The following is a 23702-nucleotide window of genomic DNA, read 5'->3' on the forward strand; positions in this document are numbered from 1 at the left end:
TCTGATAGAAAAATAATCCTTAAGAGTTTCCAATCAGAAAACAACACCTTTCAAAACAGATTTTTCTTTTCCTGGTAGAAACAAAACAAAACAAAACTCTGGATTATGGGGAAGAAATTAAGCAAAATAAAGTCTAATCAGTTGTTGAGGTGGCTTTAATACAAAGTTTTGTCCATTAAACCAACTTGTCAAAAGCAGCAAGTGGACTTCTCTGGTGGTCCAGTGATTAAGAATCTGCCAAGGCACAAGAGTTGATTTGTGATTTAGGAAGATTCCACATATGTCTCAGGGCAACTAAGATTGTGAGTTAAAACTACAGAGCCCAAGTGACCTAAGAGTCCATGCTCTGAACCAAGAGAAGCCACAGCAAGGAGAAGCCCACACACCATAACTCGAGAAACCCTGTGCACAGCAACAAAGACCAGCACAGTCAAAAATCAATCAGTAAAATAAAAGAATTTTTAAAAACTTTTTTAAAAAGCATGAAATGTTTAAAATATAAATATAAATAGACATTACTGCCCGATTAGTAACACAGTTTCAACAACTTACAATAACACTTTTGGTGTTCTTCCTGCAGAAATAGTATCCCTTCTTGGCACCCTTATGGGGTACACATGCAGGAGAGCTTCAATTGGAACTGTGATTTACAACCGCAAGTCCAACCCCTCACTACATGGGACCATCTACAACACAACAAATACACCAAAATCAATTGGTTTAAAAAAAAAACAAGTGGGTGGAGGAGGCAGGAGCACAGCCATTATGAAGTCTTCCTGAAACCCTTTAGAATAGAGTAGATGTTATTAAAGGCTTCATTAATTTCTCTTCTGACTTTAGCACCTGTTAACACAACTTTTCCAGAAACAAAAATAAGGAGAACAATTCTCGGTTTGATCATTCTGTAGACTAAACCAGGAAATAACTCTGGCTCATAACTGGCGAACTGTCGGTGGCTAAGCAGAAGGGCTTCTAACCTTATGGGGAACTTCACGTCACAGCTCCCCACCATGTTCTGAATCTTGAAGTCCAAGAACTTAGCTGGAAAACCCAACTTCTGTATGATCCTGGCATATTTTCTTGCTGCTAGTCTGGACTGTTCTTCACTCTTGCCTCCTGTGCACACCATCTTCCCAGAACTGAAGAATAGTGCAGTAGTCCGGGGCTCTCTTATTCTCATGATTACAGCAACAAACCTCTTGGGATTATATTCAGCATTTCGAGCAAGAAGGGCAATTCTCTTTAGGTCAAGTTTACAACCAAGATTCACCGTGCATACAATATTGTGCAGCTGCGGCACCAATTCAGTGATCTCTGAGGCTGGCATGGCAGGAGTCATGGGGGTCATGGGAGTCATGAGGGATGGATACAGGGGAGTGGTACCCAGCAAGGGTGTGGTCATAAGAGGCTGTGAGTTGAAGAGCGGTGGTGTCTGGTCCGAGGCCTCCTGGGTTGCCTGCTGGGACGTTGTCGAAAGCTGACCTGTTGCCACCTTCGCCTGCTGCTGCTCCTCCTCCAAAGTAGACAGACCGTCGGTGCTCTGAACCGGCTGCGGAGTCAGTCCTGTGCCATAATGCATCATTGGACTGAAGACAGGGATTCCAGGACTCATGGCACCTTGAGGGGAGGCCAGATATCGGTCAAATGGAGAGAGGCTATCATTCCGATCCATGATGTTCACTTTCTTCTTGGTGAACCAAAACCTTCAGAATGGAGATTGCCTAGGAAAGCGTTCAGTCTTTTCCTGGAGCTAGTCTAGCACACTCTTCTCAGCAACCGACTTCTGTTACTGGAAGCTCAGCTCCTCTGTACTTCCGTGTCGAATCAAATCCCGGAGACAAGAGTTTTGGGTGAAGTAGAAAAGAATAGCTCTACTACTTCGCCGCGCAAAGGGAGATGCACCACGCTTCTGCCTTGAGAACCTATGAGTCTCAAATTGGAGAGAACTTGAGGGTTTTTATACTGGTGGGGGTCTGACAAGGTTAGTGTGTGGGCGGGGCTTGCACTCCCTTAATCTCATCTCAGGTGGGTGGTCTCCTACTTTTGATGAGTTTATCTGGTCCCTTTAATCTTGCCTCTTGTGGGTTCTTGACTGCAGCTCACTTTATTAGCAACTTTTCGCATCTGCCCTTTGGAACTCAGGGAAAGTCATAATGACTGGATATGGATACACTAATGCAGTCTAATAAGCATACAAGTGGACTTCCTTCCATTTCTTAACCTCATAACTCCACTTAATGTTACATTATACAAAGCAGTGTGGTGTGTGTGTTATTTGCTCGGTTGTGTCCAACTGTTTGTGACCCCATGAACTATAGCACACCAGACTCCTCATCACTCATCAGTAGGCAGTGTGCCTCCCTGGGATGCAGCTGACATGAATTAGTGATGGAGGAGGAGGTGGCCTGCAGCACCCTGCATCCGGCAGGAAGACAGCAACGCAATGAAAACAAGGCTGCCGGGCTGTGCCCAGCTGAGGGGTGCCGTTCAGGCTCACTTCCTGCTCCCACCTCGCCAGCAACCTTGGGCGGGAAGTGAAATGGAGTGAAGTGTGGTGGGGAGACCTGGGAGGGCAAGACAAGCAGGCCTGGGAAGGCGCTCACAGGTGCTGGGTTCAGGCCACTCCAGATGAGAGATGAGGTCCCCTTGTGGCAGAGCCTGCTGCTGAGCTCCATTCTCCCAAATGGAGGGGAACCTTTGAGATCACCCATTTCAATGCCCTCCTTTTCTGCCTAGAAACCACTCATTACCCCCTTTCCTATCAGACCAGGACAATAACCTCACTTTTCAAGTGAGGCCTGTGCCCACCGTCACCTGCACATTCTCTCATATACCCTGAGGCTGGGATTCCCTTCTTCCCTTCAAGATCTATGGTAAACACGATTCCTCACCTTTGGCCCCTCCAGGAAGGCAGCACCTATGTGCCGCGTGCCCCCACCCCCACCCAGTAGGCTTCTCCTGGATTCCAGCTCCCTGAAAGGGGGGTGGGGTGTTTCAAATCTCAGTCCTGGAAGGAGCGATGACTGGGCTCCAGAGTAACCTTGGACAAATCCATTTCTCAGAGCCTCAGCTTTTTTCAGTTTCCTCCAAGTAAAATGGCGGGAGTATTGCAGTTCCCTCTGTGGTGGTTGTGGGCATGAGGTATACAAGGATGTTCAATATTTGCCAGGGCCTGGGGACCATTTGGAGTCCCTTGTTATTAGGGACTCTGTTCTCCAGGCGATCTGTGGTATATTGATTTGAACATTCACCCTGCCTTTGATGGTTATCCTTTCCTTTGGCCTATTTCTTGCCTGCAGAGGGCCATACATTATACTCCCAGAGGAGCCAGCTAAGTCGCTGAGTTCCCCTGCATCCATTGCTGGGGGTGTTTTTGAGGGGTCTATTGAGGCATGTGGGTCTTTGTTGCCTAAACAAGGATGGAGCCCACATCTCCTGCTTTGGAAGGAAGATTCTTAACCACTGGATCATCAGGGAAGTCCCCTGCTTTGTATTTGGATCTTCTTTGCTCATCTTTTATCACCTACTCGCAAGGTGTAAATTTACTCTTGTTGGAATATCTTCATTACTCTCCTTCCTATCCTGTTCTTTCTATGGTGCCTATACTCTCCTGTATTCCTTTTAATAATTTGATTTTGTTTACTTTTACTATTTTTCCCCCCTATATCTGTCAAGGTCTTTATTTAGTAACCATGTCTGGCTCTAATTTGATGTTCAATGAATGCCCAATGAATATTTTTGACTAAAAATTTGAATTACTTTTTCATTATTATATTTTATTTTTCTTGGAATTGACTACTGTCTTTTTCAGCTGCATACTTGGCCTTTTCATTCCAGAGTTCTTTTTTTGTTTTGTGCCCTTTTTGCTTTTTCTTTTTTAAAAAAACTAATTTGACCGTTCAGGGTCTTAATTGTGGCATGTGGGAGATAGTTCCCTGACCTGGGATTGAACCCAAGTCCCCTGCATCATGAGCAGGGAGTCTTAGCCACTGGACCACCAGGGAAGTCCATTTTAACTTTTCTTAAAGTTTTAACTGTTTTCTTAATCTCTTTCAGCCTTGTTTGAAGTGTTACATTAGAGCTTTTAATTTGCTTTGTGTTTGCATTTTTTTTTGGTGTCTTCTTATCAAAGTATTTTAGTTCATTTTTCTCTTGTAACACTTTGTATGGTTAGATCATAGTCTCCTCCTCCTTTCCAAAGTTTAAATGAAATGTGTTGACCTGGACTACTGTGAGGACATTTCTGTGGAGAAGGAATGCCCTAGGTACCTTTTCCAGCTTCATGGCTTGAGGGATTTCGCTCAAGATACGGTTATTTCTCTGCCATTCGGAGTGGAGCTTGGTTCAGAAAAGTTTTTCTGTTGTTTCTTACAGGTCAGTGGGGCTTGCCTGGCAAGGTGGTATTCTCACCTCAGATGTTGTATTTTGCTGTTGCAGAATTTTCTGAGTTCTTCATCTGGCACCTTCCCCTGCTCCCTACTCTTGGAACCTTTTCTTTCCCTTACCCCCAGTGCTACTTCCCTGCCCAATTTGGTTTTTCAATCTAACAGTTTTCTTTTCAGGTAAGATTTTGTCTTTCTGGAAGGAAATATTTGCTGGGCATTTCTGAAGTCCACAGTGCTAGATGGCCATGACACTATTTGATCTCTTGATACACCTGTTTTTGGTTTTGAACTCATTAACTCAGAGCCTGTGATGACTTCTCCCAGTTTTCAGCTCTTCTCAGACCTGTTAGTCCTGTTTGGTTCAAATAAACCCAAAACAATACCAGGGTTAGTTTGGGTCAGGGTGGTGGCAGTGAAGATAGAATTGGGCAAGAGGAGAGATAATTTGGGGGTAAAACCATGAAGAATCACTGATGGCTCTGATGTAGAAGAGAGTTAAGTGTGATTTTAGTGATTTTTTGGCTTGAACAATTAAGATGGTGTTATTATTTACAGAGATGGGGAAGACTGAGGGAAGAATGATTGGTGAGAAGTGTGTGCTCTTTTGGTGTTCTAGTTGGAAATAGCAACAAATGCAGTTGGTTATGAGTCCAGAACTCAGGGGAGAAATCTAGCCTAGAAACAGAAATTTAGAGGTCACTGTCTCTGTCAGTTTGGGTTGCTTTAAACACATTATCATAGACTGGGTAGCTCAGCTAGCTCTCTGACCTTTTTTTTTTTTTAAATTTTTTAAAACAAGTACTTGCAGTCTATCAGCTGAGAGAAAGAGGGCCTGTATGGGAGGCACCAGGCAGGAGAAAGTTTGAGGAGAGCGGGGAGAGTATAAAAGACATTTCTGAGGGTGGGATATTTACTAGGGAAACCTGATGGACTGGAGGTTGCGGTCATTAGTTTAAAATAAAATGCATCACCTATGCCCTCTCCCTCCTCCACTTCCTTCCTTTCTTCTTCGCTATTTAAGGCCCACTGAGGTAGGAGGCTAGGCAAGGTGGGGACCCAGAGAGGGTTCAGGGCTGAGTAAGGTAGCGGCCTAGCAAGGGTGGGGAGACTGGTTGCATGCAGAAGGTTGAGCAGGTGAAGGGAATGTGTGTGTGCGTGTGTGCGTGCTTAGTCGCTCAGTTGTGTCTCTTTGTGACCTCATGGATTGTAGCCTGCTGCGCTCCTCTGTCCATGGAATTCTTTAGGCAAGAATACTGGAGGGAGTTGCCATTCCCTTCTCCAGGGGGTCTTCCCAATGGAGGGATTTAACCTGGGTCTCCTGTACTGCAAGCAGATTCTTTACTGTCTGAGCCATCAGAAAGCCCCAAGGGAATACATAATAAAATACAAAATAAAAAATCACATTAGCAAAATAATGTTCAAGCTAATAATATATACACACAACATTGTAGAACGCAAACAGTTTTCATATCATGGCATCTTCTTGTTATCCAAGGCATTTTAGAGGCCAGTGCTTCGAGTTATATTTAGTAATGAGGAAAATAAAGTTGAGAGACTTCCCCAAAGTCACGTAACAACTTGAAGACATAGCTGAGACTAGAATTTTGAGATTCAGATTTCCAGGTCACTACTCTCTACAACAAAAGAGCAGTGCTTGAATACTTGATATGTTTATCATAAAAAAGGGGGTCTATCAGAATGGAAAATACTGGTCAGGAAAGAATAATCTAATGGCATTTTATTTCTTATAAATTCCCCACTTTCAACTATTTGGAAAAACTGTGGTCATTCATAGATTTCTATCCAAAAAGTGGGTTTAAATTTACTTGGCTATTGCTCTTCCAGAAGAAAATATTCATTGAATAGGAACAGATCATTGACACAAAACAAACAACAAACAGAAATGTAGAAATTAGAACTTTATTATATATAAACATTTCCAGAATATAAACTGATTTTGTATCAAGACTCTTTTTTAAAACTGTATGTAACTTAAGCTTATTATAATGTATGTCATTTTCCACTTTTCAATCTAGAAAATATACTGCAAGTTAGATCTAACAGAAGAAAATATCTATCTAAATTGCTTCACAGAGAAAACTAATGAATGTAAAAATACCCACCCCAAACTAAAACCCAACCAGGAAATAGACTCTGTTAAGCCTATTAATCTTACTTAAATATAAATGACCTCCCAAGGGAAAAATACTTCCACCACCACAGCAACCAGATGAATAAAAGCAGAGCCACTCTCGTTAAGGGGAAATTACATTATGTATAAGAAAAATGTAGTAATGATTTTAGAAAATGAGGAAAAATATTTCCATGTTGGATAGCAAGCGTACTCTGTTTCCTGTTCTCTTAGCCTTTGTACCTGCTCATGTAAGAAGAGGGATTTGAACATGAACACTGTAAAACCAAGCTTCTCAACTATTAGTATAACCCTGGGGGAACCAATGCAAGAGCTTCAAAATCCAAGAATAGACTGGTCCCAAAGCATTTCCTCCTCTGTCCTTTCTTGGCCTTGTTCCTTTTTCTCTTTTCTGCGCTTACGTTCCTCTTTCTTAGAGGCTACATCTCGGCTTTTTTTCTCCTTTCGGTTCTTAAGCTTTTCTGTACTGACTCTGACTGTTTCTGCCTCTGTTTTGCTTGTTTGGATGCTCTTGTATTTGTCTAAATCTATTTCCTCACAAGCTTTTTTCCTCTTATGCTTGGGCCGCTCCTCCTCTGGCTTTTCTCTGCCTTCCTCTGTGTGCCTTTTCCTCTTCTGGTGTATGTGTTTATAACTAGCCTGGTGGGCACTGGTACTATTTTCTGAGGAGAGGTGCCTGTAAACTCCAGATTCTACACTGTATGCGCTACAGTTAGACTCGTGCTGACTCAGGTTCGGGGGTACAGGCTTTCCTGAGAAACAGTCCCTGGTGACCTGAGAGCAGCTCAGGGAGTCTAGTCTCAGCCTGCTGTCATGAGCTGGTAGCCACTGAGGTAACTGCTTTTCCACTCTTTGTGAAATACTGCATGATCTTGGGTAGGTTTGGACGGTTCCATATGGGAGTCTTTGCTCAAACATTCTACACCTGGGTCTAGAGTTGACCTCTTCTTTGTACCCATAGGTTTCCAAATAATCCTCTCTCATCTTCCTGAAACAAGTCTTTGGCTCTAAGCCTCTGGCTTTCTGCACTTTGATATAATCTTCAAGTTCATCTTGAAAAGAGTCATAAGTCTTCTTTGAATGCTTCATTAGCTTGACAAGGGATTCTCTGTAGGTAGAAAAGATGGGAGAAAATTCTTCTTACTAGATTATTTAATTCTGAATATTTCCTTTACTCTTGAAGAGTCTCAAAAGACAAAATAAAGAAGCCCCTTCCCCTATCCCAAAATTAAAATCTACTTTGGTGTAAAAGTTAAATATCAAGATATTATATGCCAAAAAGGAGCATGAGGAAGTCAAATATTGCTTACGCCACTCACAAGTAATTTTATCCTTCTCAGAAGTGAGATGAAGGAGACAAGGAGCTGACATGTATAATTCTTTTTTTTTTTTTAATGTATAATTCTTTTGTAGGGCCAAAAATGTAAGGCTTGTAGGGATGTATGGATAGAAGGACTAACACATCCATGGTGAGTGGCCTGATCTGAGTGTTCAAATAATTTCTAAAGTTCAGATTCTTGAACACTGTTGTCTAAGAAAAGTAACAAACCATAGAGAGGTAATTTTTAAAATCTTCTGTTCACTCAAAATAAAATAAACATACATACTCACCAGACAACAGTATTGTAAGACTTAAAAATAAAATTGTAAAATGGTTTGGGAATGCTGGAAATTAGAAATCCAGCTATGAGACAAAACTACTCTTAGGTATAGGGCATGAGAAAAGATGAGGGAACAGAGTTCTGTGTCTTCTGCATAGGGAATTGGATTTCATTCTGTTATTTCTGATTGGTGGAAAAGACATTCTAGAATGCCTTCTGATTTGTTCTCTATTAAAGAGCTCGTGGGAGGGTTAAGAGGAAAATGGAAGTGAAAGCTCAGAGTGGGTAGGGATTTATATAGAGAAAAGTTTCAGAAGAAATTTCAAGCAGATATGCTAATCTTTGCTTATGTTTTTGGGAATGGGGCAGTACAACTACTATTTCTCTTTCTGTCCCCCACCTCAAATCCTGCATTACAAATATAGCAGAAAATGTACTTAGTATGAGAAGATAATTTTGGTGATATTTTTGGTGATATGCTTTATTTCCAAAAATTATGAGGCAGTATAACCCATGTAGTTCCTTCCTTTAACAGAAACAAGTCTGACAGCAATCTAGAGTCACCAATGATCAGCTAGTTTTACTGGCAATTTGACATTAAAAAGGAAGTTTAAATGAAGCCTAACTTGGTGAGCCAGAAAATTTAGCTCCTATTCAACTTAAATAGTAGAAAAATTCTGACTAGAGCAAAATGCAACATAATGATTAAACATGGGCAAAAAAATTTTGACCAGACACTTCAGAAAAGAATATATACAAATGGACAATAAGCACATGAAAGATGCTCAATATCATTCATCATCTAGTAGATGTCAGTTAAAACCACAAAGCGATATCACCACGAACTCACTAGAATGACTGAAATTAAAGAGATTGGTGAGGATGTAGAACAACTGGAATTCTCAAATATTGCTGGTAGGATATAAAATGGTACGACTACTTGAAAATAGCCTGGTAGTTTCTAAGGAAGTTAGACATACACCTACCATATGATCCAGTTATTCCACTCCTAGATATTTATCCTAAAGAGAAGGAAGTATATGTCCACATGAAGAGTTATACATGAATATTCACAGCAGTTTTATGTGTAATAGCCCCAGAAAGAGAAAAAAAAAAAAAACCCAAATATTGATCAACAGATAAATGCATAAATCAAACAGTGGCATATCCATATAATGGAATCAATGATAAAAAGGATCAGACTACTGATATACTTGATGAAATGGATGAATCTCAAAATAATCAAACTGACTCAAAGAAGCCTGAGAAAAGAGTACATAATCCATGATTCCATGTACATAAAGCTCTTGAAAAAGGAAAACCAACCTATAGCAATACAGTGGTTGCCTGGGAAAAAGTAGTCAGGAAAAAGTAGGAGGAAGCTCAGCTGGTAAAGGATCCACCTTCAATGCTGGAGACCCTGGTTCCATTCCTGGGTCGGGAAGATCTAATGGAGAAGGGAACGGCAACTCACGCCAGTATTCTTGGGCTTCCCTGGTGGCTTAGACAGTGAAGAATCCACCTGTAATGTGGGAGAGCTGTGTTTGATCCCCAGGTTGGGAAGGTCCTCTGGAGGAGGGCATGGCAACCCACTCCAATATTCTTGCCTGGAGAATCCCCATGGACAGAGGAGCCTGGCTGGTTACAGTCTGTGGGGTTGCACAGAGTTGGACATGACTGAGCAACTCAGCACAGCATTATAAGGGGCATTTCTGGGGGCATGATACGTTTACTATCTTAACTATGGTGATCATTTCATCAATACATATGTTTCAAACCTATCAAATTATATACCTGGAATATGTACAGTTTCCTGTACATATCTCAACTATACTTCAATAAAGCTGCTTTTAAAAAGTCACTAATAAGATTAAAAAGATGTTCATAATTGTCAAAACTGGATGATAAGTACAGAAGATGTCATAATACTGTTTTCTCTATTTTTATGTTTAAAAATGTTTTATAATAAAAAAAAAAAGATTTTACTTCATACTCACAGGATGGCTATAATCAAAAAGATAGATAATAAATAATGTGTTGGCAAAGAGGAGGAAAAACCAGAAACTTCATTCATTCTTGGTGGGAATGTAAAATGGTACAGCAACTTTGGAAAACAGTTTGCCAGTTCTTCAAAATGTCAAACACAGAGTCACCACATAACCCTAGCAATTTCACTCCTATATATATACCCAAGAGAAATGGAAATCTATTGTCAACACAAAAACTTCTACAAAAATGTTCACAGCAGCACTATTACTGACAGCTAAAATTAGAAACAATCAATGTTCATTAGCTGATGAATGGATAAACACAATGTGGCAATTCACACAATGGAATATTATTCAGCAATATAAACGAATGAGGTACTACAAAATGGTGTAACACAGATGAAACCTGAAGACATGCAGAGTGAAAAAAGCCAACCCCAAAAGATCACAGATGGTGCAGAGATCAATGAAGACATGAACTGAACCTTACCCTTATCAGATTGAGACCTTGGTGGAGAAATCTGATCATATTCACTCATTAATTGCTTCCGTTTTTTAGCATGAACTTTCTCCAAATAGCGAGACTGTGCAACAACCGAGGAGCTAAAAACCATGACAGCAGAGATTAAAAAAAACTATTTTTGCCCAATATTCCACTTCCCTTCACCTGAAACCAAGCAATCGTTTCTTTTTTCTAAAAAAAATTAAACTTGCTTTATTTTGAGGTTTGAAGTTATTGAAGTTAATTGCTCTACAATATTGCAAGCACAATCTTATTATAATGATTAAATAATTCAAAGTTTAGAATTACATCAACATAGATCAATCATCTGAAAACTCACAAAATGCACCTTCAATTTCTTATTTTGCTTCCTGTAAATCTGAAAGCAAAGCCAACTTTTTGAGTGTGTGTTTTGTGCTGTGCTTAATCATTCAGTCGTGTCTGACTGTGCGATCCCAGGGACTGGAGCCTGCCAGGCTCCTCTGTCCATGGGGATTCTCCAGGCAAGAATATTGCAGTGGGTTGCCACGCCCTCCTCCAAGGGATCTTCCCAATACAGGGATCGAACCCAGGTCTCCAGCATTGCAGGTGAATTCTTTACTGTCTGAGTCAAGAGGGAAGCCCAGTGTGTATTTTACACTTGAAAAATAAGTAATATTGTTTATTTTAGAGAAAGTGATCCAAAATTTACACCTCTGAATTTGAAAACAGCACTTGCGAGTTTTAGTTTACTCAGGAATTTTACTATATTTAGTCTGAACTAAAAGTCTTACACTTTCACTTGCTTTCAAGTCAAAGTATTAGTATAAAATATATAAATAATTCAGGATAAATACATATAAATAATGCTTCAGTATAAATAATGCTAACAATTGAGATGTCCTTTATTTTCAACCTACCTCATAATGTGAAATCCATTATGATTCAAATTATGGCACTAGTTCTTACAAGCCTTCTACAAAATGTATCTGTAAAATGTTCGGTCTTTGCTCACTCAAAGTGGTATCTATGAATAAAATAAAGGCAGGTAAGACATTTACGATAATATTTTCAATCTTCAACCCCGTATCATTTTATATACCATATTAAATCTTAACTTCTGAAGTTAAGACTGCTTACAAGGCTAAAGTACTAGCTTTTTGCTCATTGGAATGGCAATTTCAGTATGAAAACATTTAGCAAGCCTCTGATATTGCATATGAGCTTTAGCAAACTCCAGGAGACAGTGAAGGGCAGGGAAGCCTGGCATGCTGCAGTTCATGGGGTCACAAAGAGTTGGATATGACTTAGTGAAGAAAAACAACAATAATGTATTTTTTTAGTTCAGAAAATACTGTTCTGAAGGAGAAGTTACTGGGGCACATTACAGTAGGACTCTGGACTTGAGGGAAATGATCTGGGGCATCCAGCCTTAGTACTTTGTGTCTTAGAGCAGACATGTTTCTGATTTCTGACCTTTGTAACTGTTAAAATCCCAGCAGTAGCATCTCTCTCCCCATATTGGCTGACTTCTTAATTGATTTACTTTTCTAAATGCAAGACTTTATACTTTATCCTGTTATATGTTTAGGCCACCATTCTCATCTCTGACGATCTCTAAAATTCAGATTCTTTTAATCTTGGCATTTGCTACTAGTTATAATCTAAAATGGTACATAGTTTTGACAATTTCTTTAAAAGTTAAACACCTACTATAGGACCCAGTCATTTCACTCATAAGTATTTGCCCAAGAGACATGAAAACATGTCCACGCAAACACCTGTACATGAATATTCATAGCAGCTTTATTTCTTATAGCCAAAAACAGAAACAACTCAATCAGCAGGGGAATGCGTAAGCAAAGTGTGGTATATCCATACAACAGAATTATTCAGCGGTGAAAAGGAACAAAATAGCAATACATACAACATGGATGAATCACAAAATCATCATGCTGAGAAAAAGACATAAGAGTACCTATTATGACTCTACTTATAAAAGTTCCAGAAATACAAATTAATCTGTAGCGATAGAAAGCAGATTAGTGGTTGCCAGGCACAACCTCATGGAGGGAGGGATAAATTGTAAGGGAGCAGGAGGAAAGTGTTCAAACTGGTGGAAATACCTGGCATTTTGTTTATGAAAGTAGTTTCATGTCAAATATCTACCAAAAACTCATTGTACACTTTTAATGAGTGCCGTTTGCCATAACTAAAGTAAACCTTATTAAAGTTTATGAGAGGAGCTTAAAGATCTAAAATGAATGTTTTGGGAAAAAATTCTACCTTAACTTGTTAAACTGGATACAGTTTAACACGACTGCTCGGTCGTGTCTGACTCTTTGTGATCTCATGGACTGCAGCCCGACAGGCTCCTCTGTCCGTGGAATTATCCAGGCAAGAATAGTGGAGTGGGTTACCATTCCCTTCTCCAGGGGATCTTCCTGACCTAGTGATTGAATCCAGGTCTCCTGCATTGCAGGCAGATTGTTTCCTGTCTCAGCCACCACATATATACACACACAGATATCTGGCCAAGCAACAAGTGGGATCTTAGTTCCTAGACCAGGGATGGAACCCACCTGTGTGCCCCCAGCAGCAGAAGCACAGAGTTTTAACCACTGAACTTTAGGGAAGTCCCTAAACTGGATCTTTAAATGTTGGCTTTGTTTCCAGGAAGATCGTCTACCTAACATAGCTTAAGCCAACTATGCAGAACTACTGGTTGCCACACAATGTTAATTTTCTCACTGCTTCTAGGAGCTAGACATAGGGACCCTGGAGTTAGTTCTGGCACTTATTATATAGGCTTGGTCAAGTTTCTCAGGTATTGTGGATCTTAAGGAAATTAACAAATGTAAAGTACTTAGAAGAGTATATGACACATAGTAAATGCTGTATTTTTGTTGTTGCTGTTGTTGTTATTCGGGATTTCATCCATTTAAGTGAAATGTTTTTCCAACCAATTATTCCAGTAACTGTGTGCTCAGTTGCTTGTCGTATCTGACCGTTTGGGACCCTATGGACTGTAGCCCGCTAGGCTACTTTGTCCATGGGACTCTCCAGCCAAGAATACTGGAGTGGGTTGCCATGGGGTCTTCCAAGCCTAAGGATGGAACCTGCATCTCCTTCGTCTGCATTGCAGACAGATTCTTTACCCATTGAGCCATCTAAAAGCCCATTCCAGTAACTACAGAAAGCCAAATAAAGAAAAGATTATGGCTATACAAGTCAGGAGTGCCTGACAGGAGTACCTAACTCTTTGCATTTCAAGCTAACTCATGTTTCAGAAGGACCTTTTTTTTTTAAATGAAAGATCAAAGTTCAACTTGATTCTTACTATCTTTTCTGATTGCTGATTTTAAATCAACTATTATAAGATTTCAGTTTATGTCCTGTGTTAATGTTTGCTATATGTACTTTGATGTCTAAAAGAATAATGGAATGTCAAGCAGAAACACCCAATCTATTTACCAGTTGGTATTAGGTCTCAAGCAAGAAATAGTTTGTTTCTTCTGAAACTCATTTGGAGTATTTTTCTCAGATTAGGGTTAGTTTTTGTGAAAAAAATCTAGCAAAATTCTGAAAACTTGATGTTCCTATTTGTATACCACAAGTCTAGTTATAGATGACTATCCACAATGCCATTCACTTCCAGGAAAGATATAGCACAAATAGAAAGAAAATGTAATCTTTTATTTGGAGAAATTAAACTATGTACCTTGTTATTCAGTATCTGTACAAGGCTTGGTCTTATTTCAGTAGTAGGTAAAGCCATTGCAAAAGCTAAAGTAATACAAACACTGCACGCCAACTACTGAGTTAAATATGAAAAATGAAGAGTATGAATTACTTGCAATTCAAAACTGTCTAAAAAGACTTAGTATTTAATAAAATACTAAGAACCACTCCACTTTTCCTAATTCTAGTCTTGTCAGAAAATTTGTTACACCCCAATCACTCTTTCAGGGGCTTCCCTGGCAGCTCAGATGTAAAGAATCTGCCTGCAATGCAGGAGACCAGGTTTGATCCCTGCGTCGGGAAGATCTCCTGAGGAAGGGAATGGCTACCTATTTCAGTAATTTTGCTTGGAGAATTCTATGGACAGGGGAGCCTGGGAGGCTACAGTTCATTGGGTCACAGAGTTGGACACCACTAAGCAAGCATACAATCACCCTTTTAGAAACTGCAAAACCTGAATTTAACTTTTGCATCGTATAATATATGTTTTTAATATGCCACAGTAGGTTTAATAGGTTTGATGAGTAAATCAACTCGAGTGAAAAATTTACTAAAAATTTTCATGCCCACAGGACACTACCTGATTTGTGTTGTGACATGACATTAAAACTAAGTTTTTAAAAATACTTATTAAATATCTTTAATCACTGAAGGAAAAATGTTTGAGCAAAATTAGAATGTTAATTTGGCAAGTTTTAGGTGTAATTAGTTTCCCTTTAATAAACTCTTATTTAAATATACCAAACTAATGACACAGTACTACACTTCTCAAGTGAGTTCACTAAGAAGCATTAAAGGACATTTTCCCCACCATTTGCATCTTCTCTCAGCAGTGTTATGTACCATTCACTATACTTTGTTGAAGTTACCCAAAAGTATTTTGTTTTTTTCATGCAACAGGTAATAGTATTTTTTAAAAATCTTGATGTCTAATTGCCTGTTACTAACATTTACAGATAGTATTGGTTTTGTATATTAACCTTGTACTTTGTGTCCTTGCTAAACTCACTTATTCTAGTAGCTTTTTCAAAATTCCTTGGGGTTTTCTACATAGATGATCATTTGTTGTTGTTTAGTTGCTAAGCCGTGTCTGATTCTTCTGTGACCCTGTGGACTGTGAACTGCCAGGCTCCTCCGTCCATGAGATTTCACACTGGAGTGGGTTGCCTCTTCCTTCTCCAGCGGATCTTCCCGACCCAGGGACTGAACTTGAATCTCCAACATTGCAGGCAGATTCTTTACCACTGAGCCACCAGGAAGCCCATAGATGATCAGATCATTAGTATCAGCAAACAAAGACAGTGTGATTTCTTCCTCTCCAATCTGTAAATCTTTTTTTCCTTGCCTGACTATAGGACGTCCAGGACAATACTAAAAAGAACTGGTGAGAATAGACATTCCTGCCTTGCTCCTGGCTCTTGAGTTTGGCAATCTTTTAATACTGTTATAACCTTAGGGAAGACCAGAGCACAGCATATATCACGAAAGGAGTTCCCAACCCCTGGGCCACGGACAGTTAACTGTCATGGCCTCTTAGGAACGGGGCTGCACAGTGGAAGGTTAAGTGGCCAGCGACCAAGCAAAGCTTCATCTGTATTTATAGCTGATCATCATTGCTTGCATCCCCCAGTCTGTGTAAAAATTATCTTCCACAGAACTGGTCCCTGGTGCCAAAACAGTTGGGGACCGCTGTTTTAGGAGACTAGGTAACTGATTCCGTTCTCTTAACCAAAGTATGCTGCTGTATTCCTTTTTACCAGAGGGTCAAATTCCCTTTAAGAAGTTTTGAGAGATGCAGTATATACTTTCTAGCATCATGAATATTCTTAACTGAGTGAGTTATTAACCTTGCTTTTTCAGGAAATGAGAGTAGTATATGACCTATGAGTCTGCCATAGAACTGGATGACTTATAGTTATTTTACAACTAATACAATCAACAAAAGTAACAGGATTTGCTATGGCACATTTCCAATGACAAAACATAAAGGAATCAACAAAATCATTAATTGGGATTACTGGCTACACATCTAATACAAAATTTATGTCTATTTATTTTGGTTGTGCTGTACAGCTTGTGGGATCTTAGTTCCCCAACCTAGGCTCCAGCAGGAAAAGTGCTGATTCCTAACCATTAGAGAGTCAGGGAATTTCCTGTCTTTATTTAAACTGAGCCTTTGGTAAAGAATCCACTCATGAATTGGACTCAACTCGTGGGTCGGGAATACCCCCTGGAGAAGGAAATGGCAACCCACTCCAGTATTCTCTCCTGGAAAATTTCATGGACAGAAGAGCCTGGTGGGCTACAGTCCATGGAGTCACAGAGTTGGACATGACTGAGTGACTGAGCACACACAAATGGTTTGAAAATCAATCATTTTAAGTAACCTATAGCTAGCTAGCTCAAGGATCTTGACTAGATCAACTAAGAAATTAGTTTTACTTGGGCCCAAGGCAGACATTCTAAATCAGAACGTCATCAAATACATACCAGTCCTTCCAAAAGGTCAGAAAATGTAAATAGGTCAGTAAGAATGATCACGTCCTAACTTAAGAACCTGGTTCATGGGAGGGGCTCTAAATGGTATCTGAATAAATATAAGGGCTTATTAGCTTGATTTTCTGTCATTTGTCTCGAATCTCTGCGAAAAAACAAAGGAACACTTCAGACAATTGCTATGTAAATGGGTTAGATTGAATAAGTAGTTAGAAATGTTCTTTGTTCTCAAAATGAGTCTAATCTTCTTTTAAAAAGCCAGATTAGAAAGAACTGTTTGCTGTGGTTTTGTTTCTACTGATTTCTTAGGAATATTATTATCCTGAAAAAAGTTTTTAACTGTCAAAAATATTTGAGAAATTTCTTTTAATGAATTACAAAGTGTCCTGGAAAATCTTACTACACTTTCACCATAAATGTGATGTATATTTCTTTTCAGGTAAGTCTGGTCATGTGGTATTTGAGTTTTTGTGATTGAGTTTAATTTCTCAATTTCCTATTTGTAATTTACACCTTCTATATATTCCCTGCTTGCAAATTCTTAATCCTTACTGATCTTTATTATCAAGCCCAGTTTAAGAGAAGCTCCTTCATAAGTACTACAGCTATAGGTGAAAATGGATCAGGAGTTTTAATAGTCCTTTCAGGATCTTGAAAAGGAGAGTGGAATTTAATAATTGAAAGGATGACAATTCTCAAACACCTTTTGGAGGAATCTTAAGAAAAAAAGATACTGGCTAAGTACTAGACAAATTTTTTTTTCTCTTCTGGCTCATGTACAATTGGAAATTACATTAGGTGTTTATAAATATCTAAACTAAAAATATACTGGGTCCTACCAGTGTTTTAAATAGCATATCAAATATTTACCATTTGTTAAGCAGCACTTAACTGAACAATGAACAAGGATATTTACTTAAAAGTGACAAGAGGTAATTTTTAGGTAGTAAATTCTATTTTCCAAATCCTAACAAAACCTCAGCTGTAACTCACTACTCTTTGAACGTCATTTGATGGCCATTGTAAGTCAAAGTTTCACGTTTTATGAACTGCTGTTCTAGTACACAGCCAAGCCAAACCAGTTCATAATTTTAAAGCTGGCGAGGTCCTCAGTTTGGTTAGTGCAGACTTCCTCAACCTTGACACTGACATTTCGTGTAGGATAATCCTTTGTGGAGGCTGTGGTATGTCTATGTTGGTGCCTTGTGTGTTTCATGTTGTGTGTGGCATCTCTGGCATCTAGCAGATACCAGCAGTACTTCTGCTCACCAAGCCGTTCCTTGTCCAGTGGCAAAAACCAAGAAAAAAAGTCTCCAAACATTGCAACTGTCCTCTAAGGTAGGGGTGGGGCAAAAGCATCTGTTTGTGATAGTCACTCAATTGGGCTAGTCCAACTCCCCTCCTCACAGATGGCAAAACAAGTTCAGAAAGTTTGGGACTTAAGTGTCATACAGCTAGTTGAGAAATTAGCACTAGAATCTATTTAATCGACTCTATTTAATGCCCACATAACCACCTTGAAGCAGTACAGAAAGATAACTGCCTGCCAACACTCTGTTTTGAACTGATTTTGTTTAGTCTTTAGTAACTGCACATATTCAAAGTCATTGCAAAAAACAAAAAAACCCACTCTGGCAAAAGCTGGGTTTTTTCCCCCATGAGAAACTGTTTCCAAATTTCTGTGATGTAGCTATGGAAGCTAAACTGAATTTTAGTCTTGACATCTTGAACAGCTCAGGCTTGTTAGTGAAAGGCAGGAAGTTTGGTATGAAAGCAGAAAATTCAGATTTTATTTTTTTAATCTCAGAACAGTAATACTAACCCAGGCTGATTGAAGACACTAAACCTAGTCTTCTAAAAGTTGCTATCACTAAGGTACTTAATGAAACATCATTTGGTTGCAGTTTCTGATTTCCATTTTTAGTGAATGGAATTTATGTAAAATACTTACAAAATGTTCTAAGAAATTTATATTTTACTGCTTTGCCATTCCTCCAAGTGAAAGGTATAAAAGATTATCTAAGAGTACACAAAAATAGAGTATACTGTGGAAGATGAAAATAAAAATTATTTTAATGAAGTTATTATATTTACTGCTGTCCCTCAGGAAAAAGGAAAATTAAATTATCCAACAATGTTCCGGTTTCCACCAAAAATAATGTTCTGGTTTTGTCTCTCTGGAGACAAAAAGCAACATGAGGCAACACTGCAAATACTAAAAATTAACTATGAAACTGAAGATGGCTGAATGTTCTACTAGAATTTTCTGCAGTGGGATCAAGCTCCACCATCCAAAATCATTTTCAAAACTGCCTTAGAGAAAAAAAAAAAAAAACTGCCTTAGAGGCTAAACTTATAGTTTGGAACCAGCAGTTTATTTGCAGGCATACAGTACTTGTAAGAACTCAAACATCTCTTAGATCGAAATGGTCAAGAAGTAGCTCTTTGTCTTAGGGAAAATGAATTGGTGAAAACTCTAAAAGCTCTAGGCAGGTATACTCCTTTCAAACTTTTGCAGAGACTTGACCAAATTTTAACATGGTCAAGTTGGAATGAACCAGCCCCATCGCTGAGCTCAGGTCTGGAAAGGCTCACGGCTGTCAAAAAATATTTACTGTTTGTTCTAGCCACCACCTGATGAGGTCCCTGGCCTCTCTTTTATACAGTTCTTACTAAAGGGTTTACAATTTCGAACCCTTCCTCAGTCTCTTTGAAATGTATTTCTGTCTCCTATAGCTCGGGTGTGTCTGAGTCTCATGATCTGAAAGTCATTCCTTTGAAATGTGATGATCATGTATTTCAGAGCCTCTGTCTCCCAGTTTCTTCGGGAAAACAGAATTCTCACTTCCGTAACTGCCAGCAAGCTGACACTGCCCAACCCTTTGTAATTCTGCACTTCCCCGACTCTACTTGAACCCCACCTTTCCCCATTCCTTCATTTAAGACTCCCAGTCACTTCTGCGAAAAGTCGGAATGGAGCTCAGTCTTTTTCCTACTATCAGTACTTACTGAATAAAAGTTGTTTTAGCCGCCCTAACTCAAGTCCTGCTTTGACACTGGCAGGTACCTATTAAAACTCACACCACCATCAAGATGAGCTTGTACATCTTGGAGGCTTGTTTTAAATGGTGTTATCCTCAAAAAACCCGGGGAAACTCTGCGAAGTGATCCCTCAAAAACTTCACCCCCTCTACTCTTCCTCCAGGGCCCCAGGACCTTTGGGCTCGCGTGTTTACTTCCTATTCTCCCCAAACTCCGACTCCACTTCTCCCTCCGTGTGAGTGAGGTCGCTACTTTTCGGGATGTTGAATTTCACTCAGCGCAGGTCTACGCCCTTCCGCGTCTGGGGCCTTTCCTCTCCTTGCCTCTGTCCCCATCACATCCTCCCCTTCCCTCGCCCTGACACTCTAGATCTACAGTCTCGGCCGGGTCGCCTCTCTCCCGCTCCAACCTCAGCTCCCCCGGCAGCGGAGACGTCCCTTCTCCCTCCGCGATCCACGTGGGAGCCCGGCGCCCGTTTCCCAGGGGTGACGGGTGGGGAGGGGAGCAGAGAGTCTCAGGTCCTGTCCGCTCCGCCATTTCGCACTCTCCGGGCGCGCCGGGCCTTTACCGGGTCGCAGGATGGAGGGGCTGAAGGCCCGGGCCGCCCCCGCCGCCGGGGCGGGAACTCACCTTCTCTGAGGCAGGGGCAGCGTCTACAACTACTGTCCCCCTCCCCGCCAGCGCCGCCAGCCCGGGGATAGGCCGAGGTGGAGGTGGCGGAGAGGCAGGGACAACCGCTGCCGCACCGCCGCCTCCGCCGCTGCCGAACAGGCGGGGTAAGAGGAGGAGGAGGAGGCGGAGACTGGACTTCCTGAGGGGAAGTCGCCGCCACCACCAGCGGCTGACTGGACGGAACCGGGGACCACGGCGGCGAGGCGCGCTACTGCGCTTGCGCAGTCTCCGGCTCCTCGAAAACCCCGCCCTCCCGGTTGCCTGACCCGCTGAGTCAGCCACTTCGCGAGTTCTCTTCTACCCTGGCTTGTGTTAGCCTTTCTTTTGCTGGTGCTTGGTGTTCCTTGGTCTTTTGGTGTTCTTTGGTGATTTCCCTGGTGGCTCAGTCGGTAAAGAGTCTGCCTGCAATGTGGGAGACCTGGATTCGATCCCTGGGTCGGGAAGATACCCTGGAGGAGGCAATGGCAACCCACTCTAGTATTCTTGCCTGGAGAATCCCATGGACAGAGGAGCCTGCCGGGCTACAGTCCATGGGGTCACAAAGAGTCAGACAGGACTGAAGCGACTTAGCACGCACCCACCATTGGAAGAGAGGAAAAACTCCTGGGGCAGCTCACCTTGGGAGAGTGAGTCTGAAACCAATTACGAAGCCGGTACCCGACGATTCTACATGCAGGGCAGCAAAGGAGACACAGATGTAAAGAACAGACTTTTGGACTCAGTAGGAGAAGGCGAGGTTTTGAGAAGTGAAGTGAAGTCGCTCAGTCGTGTCCGACTCTTTGCGACCCCATGGACTGTAGCCTATTAGGCTCCTCCATCCATGGGATTTTCCAGGCAAGAGTACTAGAGTGGGTTGCCATTTCCTTCTCCAGGGATCTTCCCCATCCAGGGATCGAACCCGGGTCTCCCGCATTGTAGGCAGACACTTTTACTGTCTGAGCCACCAGGGTTTTGAGAGAATAGCACTAAATCATGTGCGTTACCACATGGTAGTCATATACATTACCATATGCACTTGTACCAGTGCAAGTTCATTACATGAGTTGGGGCACCCAAAACTGGTGCTCTGGGACAACCCAGAGGGATAGGGTGAGGAAGGAGGTAGGAGGAGGATTTAGAATGTGGGGGGCACTGATACATGTGGCTGATTCATGTTGCTGTATGGCAAAACCCATCACAATATTGTAATTATCTTCCCATTAAATTAATTGAAAAAAACAAAAAACCAAAACCAAAAAAACCTAGGACTTTCCTGGTTCTGTAGTTAAGAATCCACTTTGCAAAGCAGGGTACTTGGGTTCACTCTACCATCCCACATGCTGAGGAGCAACTAAGCCTGCACACTGCAGAGAGTGCATGTGCACCCAGGAAAGATCCTGCATGACACAACACAGACCCTGACTGCTGCAACTAAGACCAGACATAGCCAAATAAATAAAAATTTTTAAAAAATCAGAAAAAGACATGCCTTCCTCCCTTACCAGTTTTTTTGTTAGAGCCTTTAATACAGGGTGGAAAATCCTTGGTCTTGATATGTTGTCATCATTGCTCCGTAAATGATCTCTTTCTCTCTCCTTCTGACACCCTCAGTGTATGCATATATACATACACACCTATTCATTTCATCCTCTAATTCCCTATCTCCCAAGGAAATTAATACTCTTTGTGGTCATTTCCTTTCATATGAATATAATATATGTGAGAAAGATATATTCATTTGAAAGGAATATATATGTGACTAGGGAAAAAGGTTTCGATTGTTTTTGAATTTCATGAGATTTATGTCTTTCTCTAGCAGTATTCTGGGACTTGTTTCACTTGCTGTTTTAAGGTACATCCAAGCTGTTGCATATACATGTAATTTACTCGTTTCATTGCTGTAGAATATTCCACCCATCTCCCAGTTGATGGGCACGCCCCCTGGTGCACTGTGCAAAAGTTTCTCTTCCATTTGTTCTCCTTTCTTGCCAAACTAGCATTGCCTAATTTCAGGTTCTCATTATCTTTTGTTAGAGCCATAGCAATATCTGCCTTACTTATCATCATTCCTGATTTTGTTACTGAAAGTGGGTTCTGGCTGATCGCTGCTCAGAAGTCAATAAAGAGGCCAGTGTGGTGGGAAGGAAAGGTTTCTTGATTTCGGATGCCAGTAAGGGGGAGGTAGGGTGGAATCTGTGCAAAGACTAACTCCTACCCTTGACCTAATCCACTGATTAGTGGATAAGAGCTTTTATAGACAGAGGGAGCAGCTCCATGCAGAAACAGCACAGTCAGCTCTGACAGTCACCTTGAAATTGGTCATCAGTGTTCTGACCAGTGTCATCTTGATTGTTTTGTGTGCTGTGCTTTGTTTGCTCAGTTGTGTCTGACCCTTTGCGATCCCATGGACTGTAGCCAGGCTCCTCTGTCCCTGGGGCAAGTCTAGGCAAGAATACTGGAGTGAGTTGCCATGCCCTTCTCCAGGGGATCTTCCTAACCCAAGGATCGAACCCAGATCTCCCGCTTTGCAGGTGGATTCTTTACTATCTGAGCCACCAGGGAAGCCCATGAATATTGGAGTGGGTAACCTACATCACTTACTGGGAAATAGATGGGGAAACAGTGGAAATAGTGTCACGCTTTATTTTGGGGGGCTCCAAAATCATTGCAGATGGTGACTGCAGTCATGAAATTAAAAGACGCTTACTCCTTGGAAGGAAAGTTATGACCAACCTAGACAGCATATTAAAAAGCAGAGACATTACTTTGCCAACTAAGGTCCATCTAGTCAAGGCTATGGTTTTTCCAGTGGTTATGTATGGATGTGAGAGTTGGACTTTGAAGAAAGATGAGTGCTGAAAAATTGATGCTTTTGAACTGTGGTGTTGGAGAAAACTCTTGAGAGTCCCTTGGACTGCAAGGAGATTCAACCGATCCATCCTAGAGGGGATCAGTCCTGGGTATTCATTGGAAGGACAGATGCTGAAGCTGAAACTCCAGTACTTTGGCCACCTCGTGCAAAGAGTTGACTCATTGGAAAAGACCCTGATGCTGGGAGGGATTGGGGGCAGGAGGAGAAGGGGACGACAGACGATGAGATGGCTGGATGGCATCACTGACTCGATGGACATGAGTTTGAGTAGACTCCGGGAGTTGGTGATGGAC

The 23702-nt window shown here is 41.1% G+C and overlaps 2 protein-coding genes across 4 annotated transcripts; both read right to left on the bottom strand.

Annotated features, from left to right (window-relative positions):
- Positions 1 to 763: 763 nt before the first annotated feature.
- LOC122442605 (TATA-box-binding protein-like) lies at positions 764 to 1672 on the bottom strand. The gene has a single exon (XM_043470455.1). It carries the CDS (start codon positions 1670 to 1672, stop codon positions 764 to 766), a length of 909 nt encoding a protein of 302 aa, XP_043326390.1.
- A 4619-nt stretch (positions 1673 to 6291) lies between these two features.
- On the bottom strand, positions 6292 to 20681 carry KRCC1 (lysine rich coiled-coil 1). Of its 3 annotated transcripts, XM_043468763.1 has the most exons (5): positions 20517 to 20681; positions 11528 to 11634; positions 10617 to 10729; positions 9465 to 9660; positions 6292 to 7645 (listed from the first exon to the last, which is right to left on the bottom strand). In XM_043468763.1, the coding sequence occupies exon 5, from the start codon at positions 7624 to 7626 to the stop codon at positions 6853 to 6855; it is 774 nt and encodes a 257-aa protein (XP_043324698.1). In that variant the 5' UTR covers positions 7627 to 7645; positions 9465 to 9660; positions 10617 to 10729; positions 11528 to 11634; positions 20517 to 20681; the 3' UTR covers positions 6292 to 6852. The 3 variants fall into 3 exon arrangements, with proteins under 3 accessions (XP_043324698.1, XP_043324696.1, XP_043324695.1); XM_043468761.1 differs by lacking the exon at positions 9465 to 9660 and having other exon boundaries at positions 20517 to 20678; XM_043468760.1 differs by lacking the exons at positions 9465 to 9660; positions 10617 to 10729 and having other exon boundaries at positions 20517 to 20680.
- Positions 20682 to 23702: the final 3021 nt, after the last annotated feature.

This window comes from Cervus canadensis, chromosome 5 (genome assembly GCF_019320065.1).
Source record: "Cervus canadensis isolate Bull #8, Minnesota chromosome 5, ASM1932006v1, whole genome shotgun sequence".
Taxonomy (NCBI): Eukaryota; Metazoa; Chordata; class Mammalia; order Artiodactyla; family Cervidae; genus Cervus; species Cervus canadensis.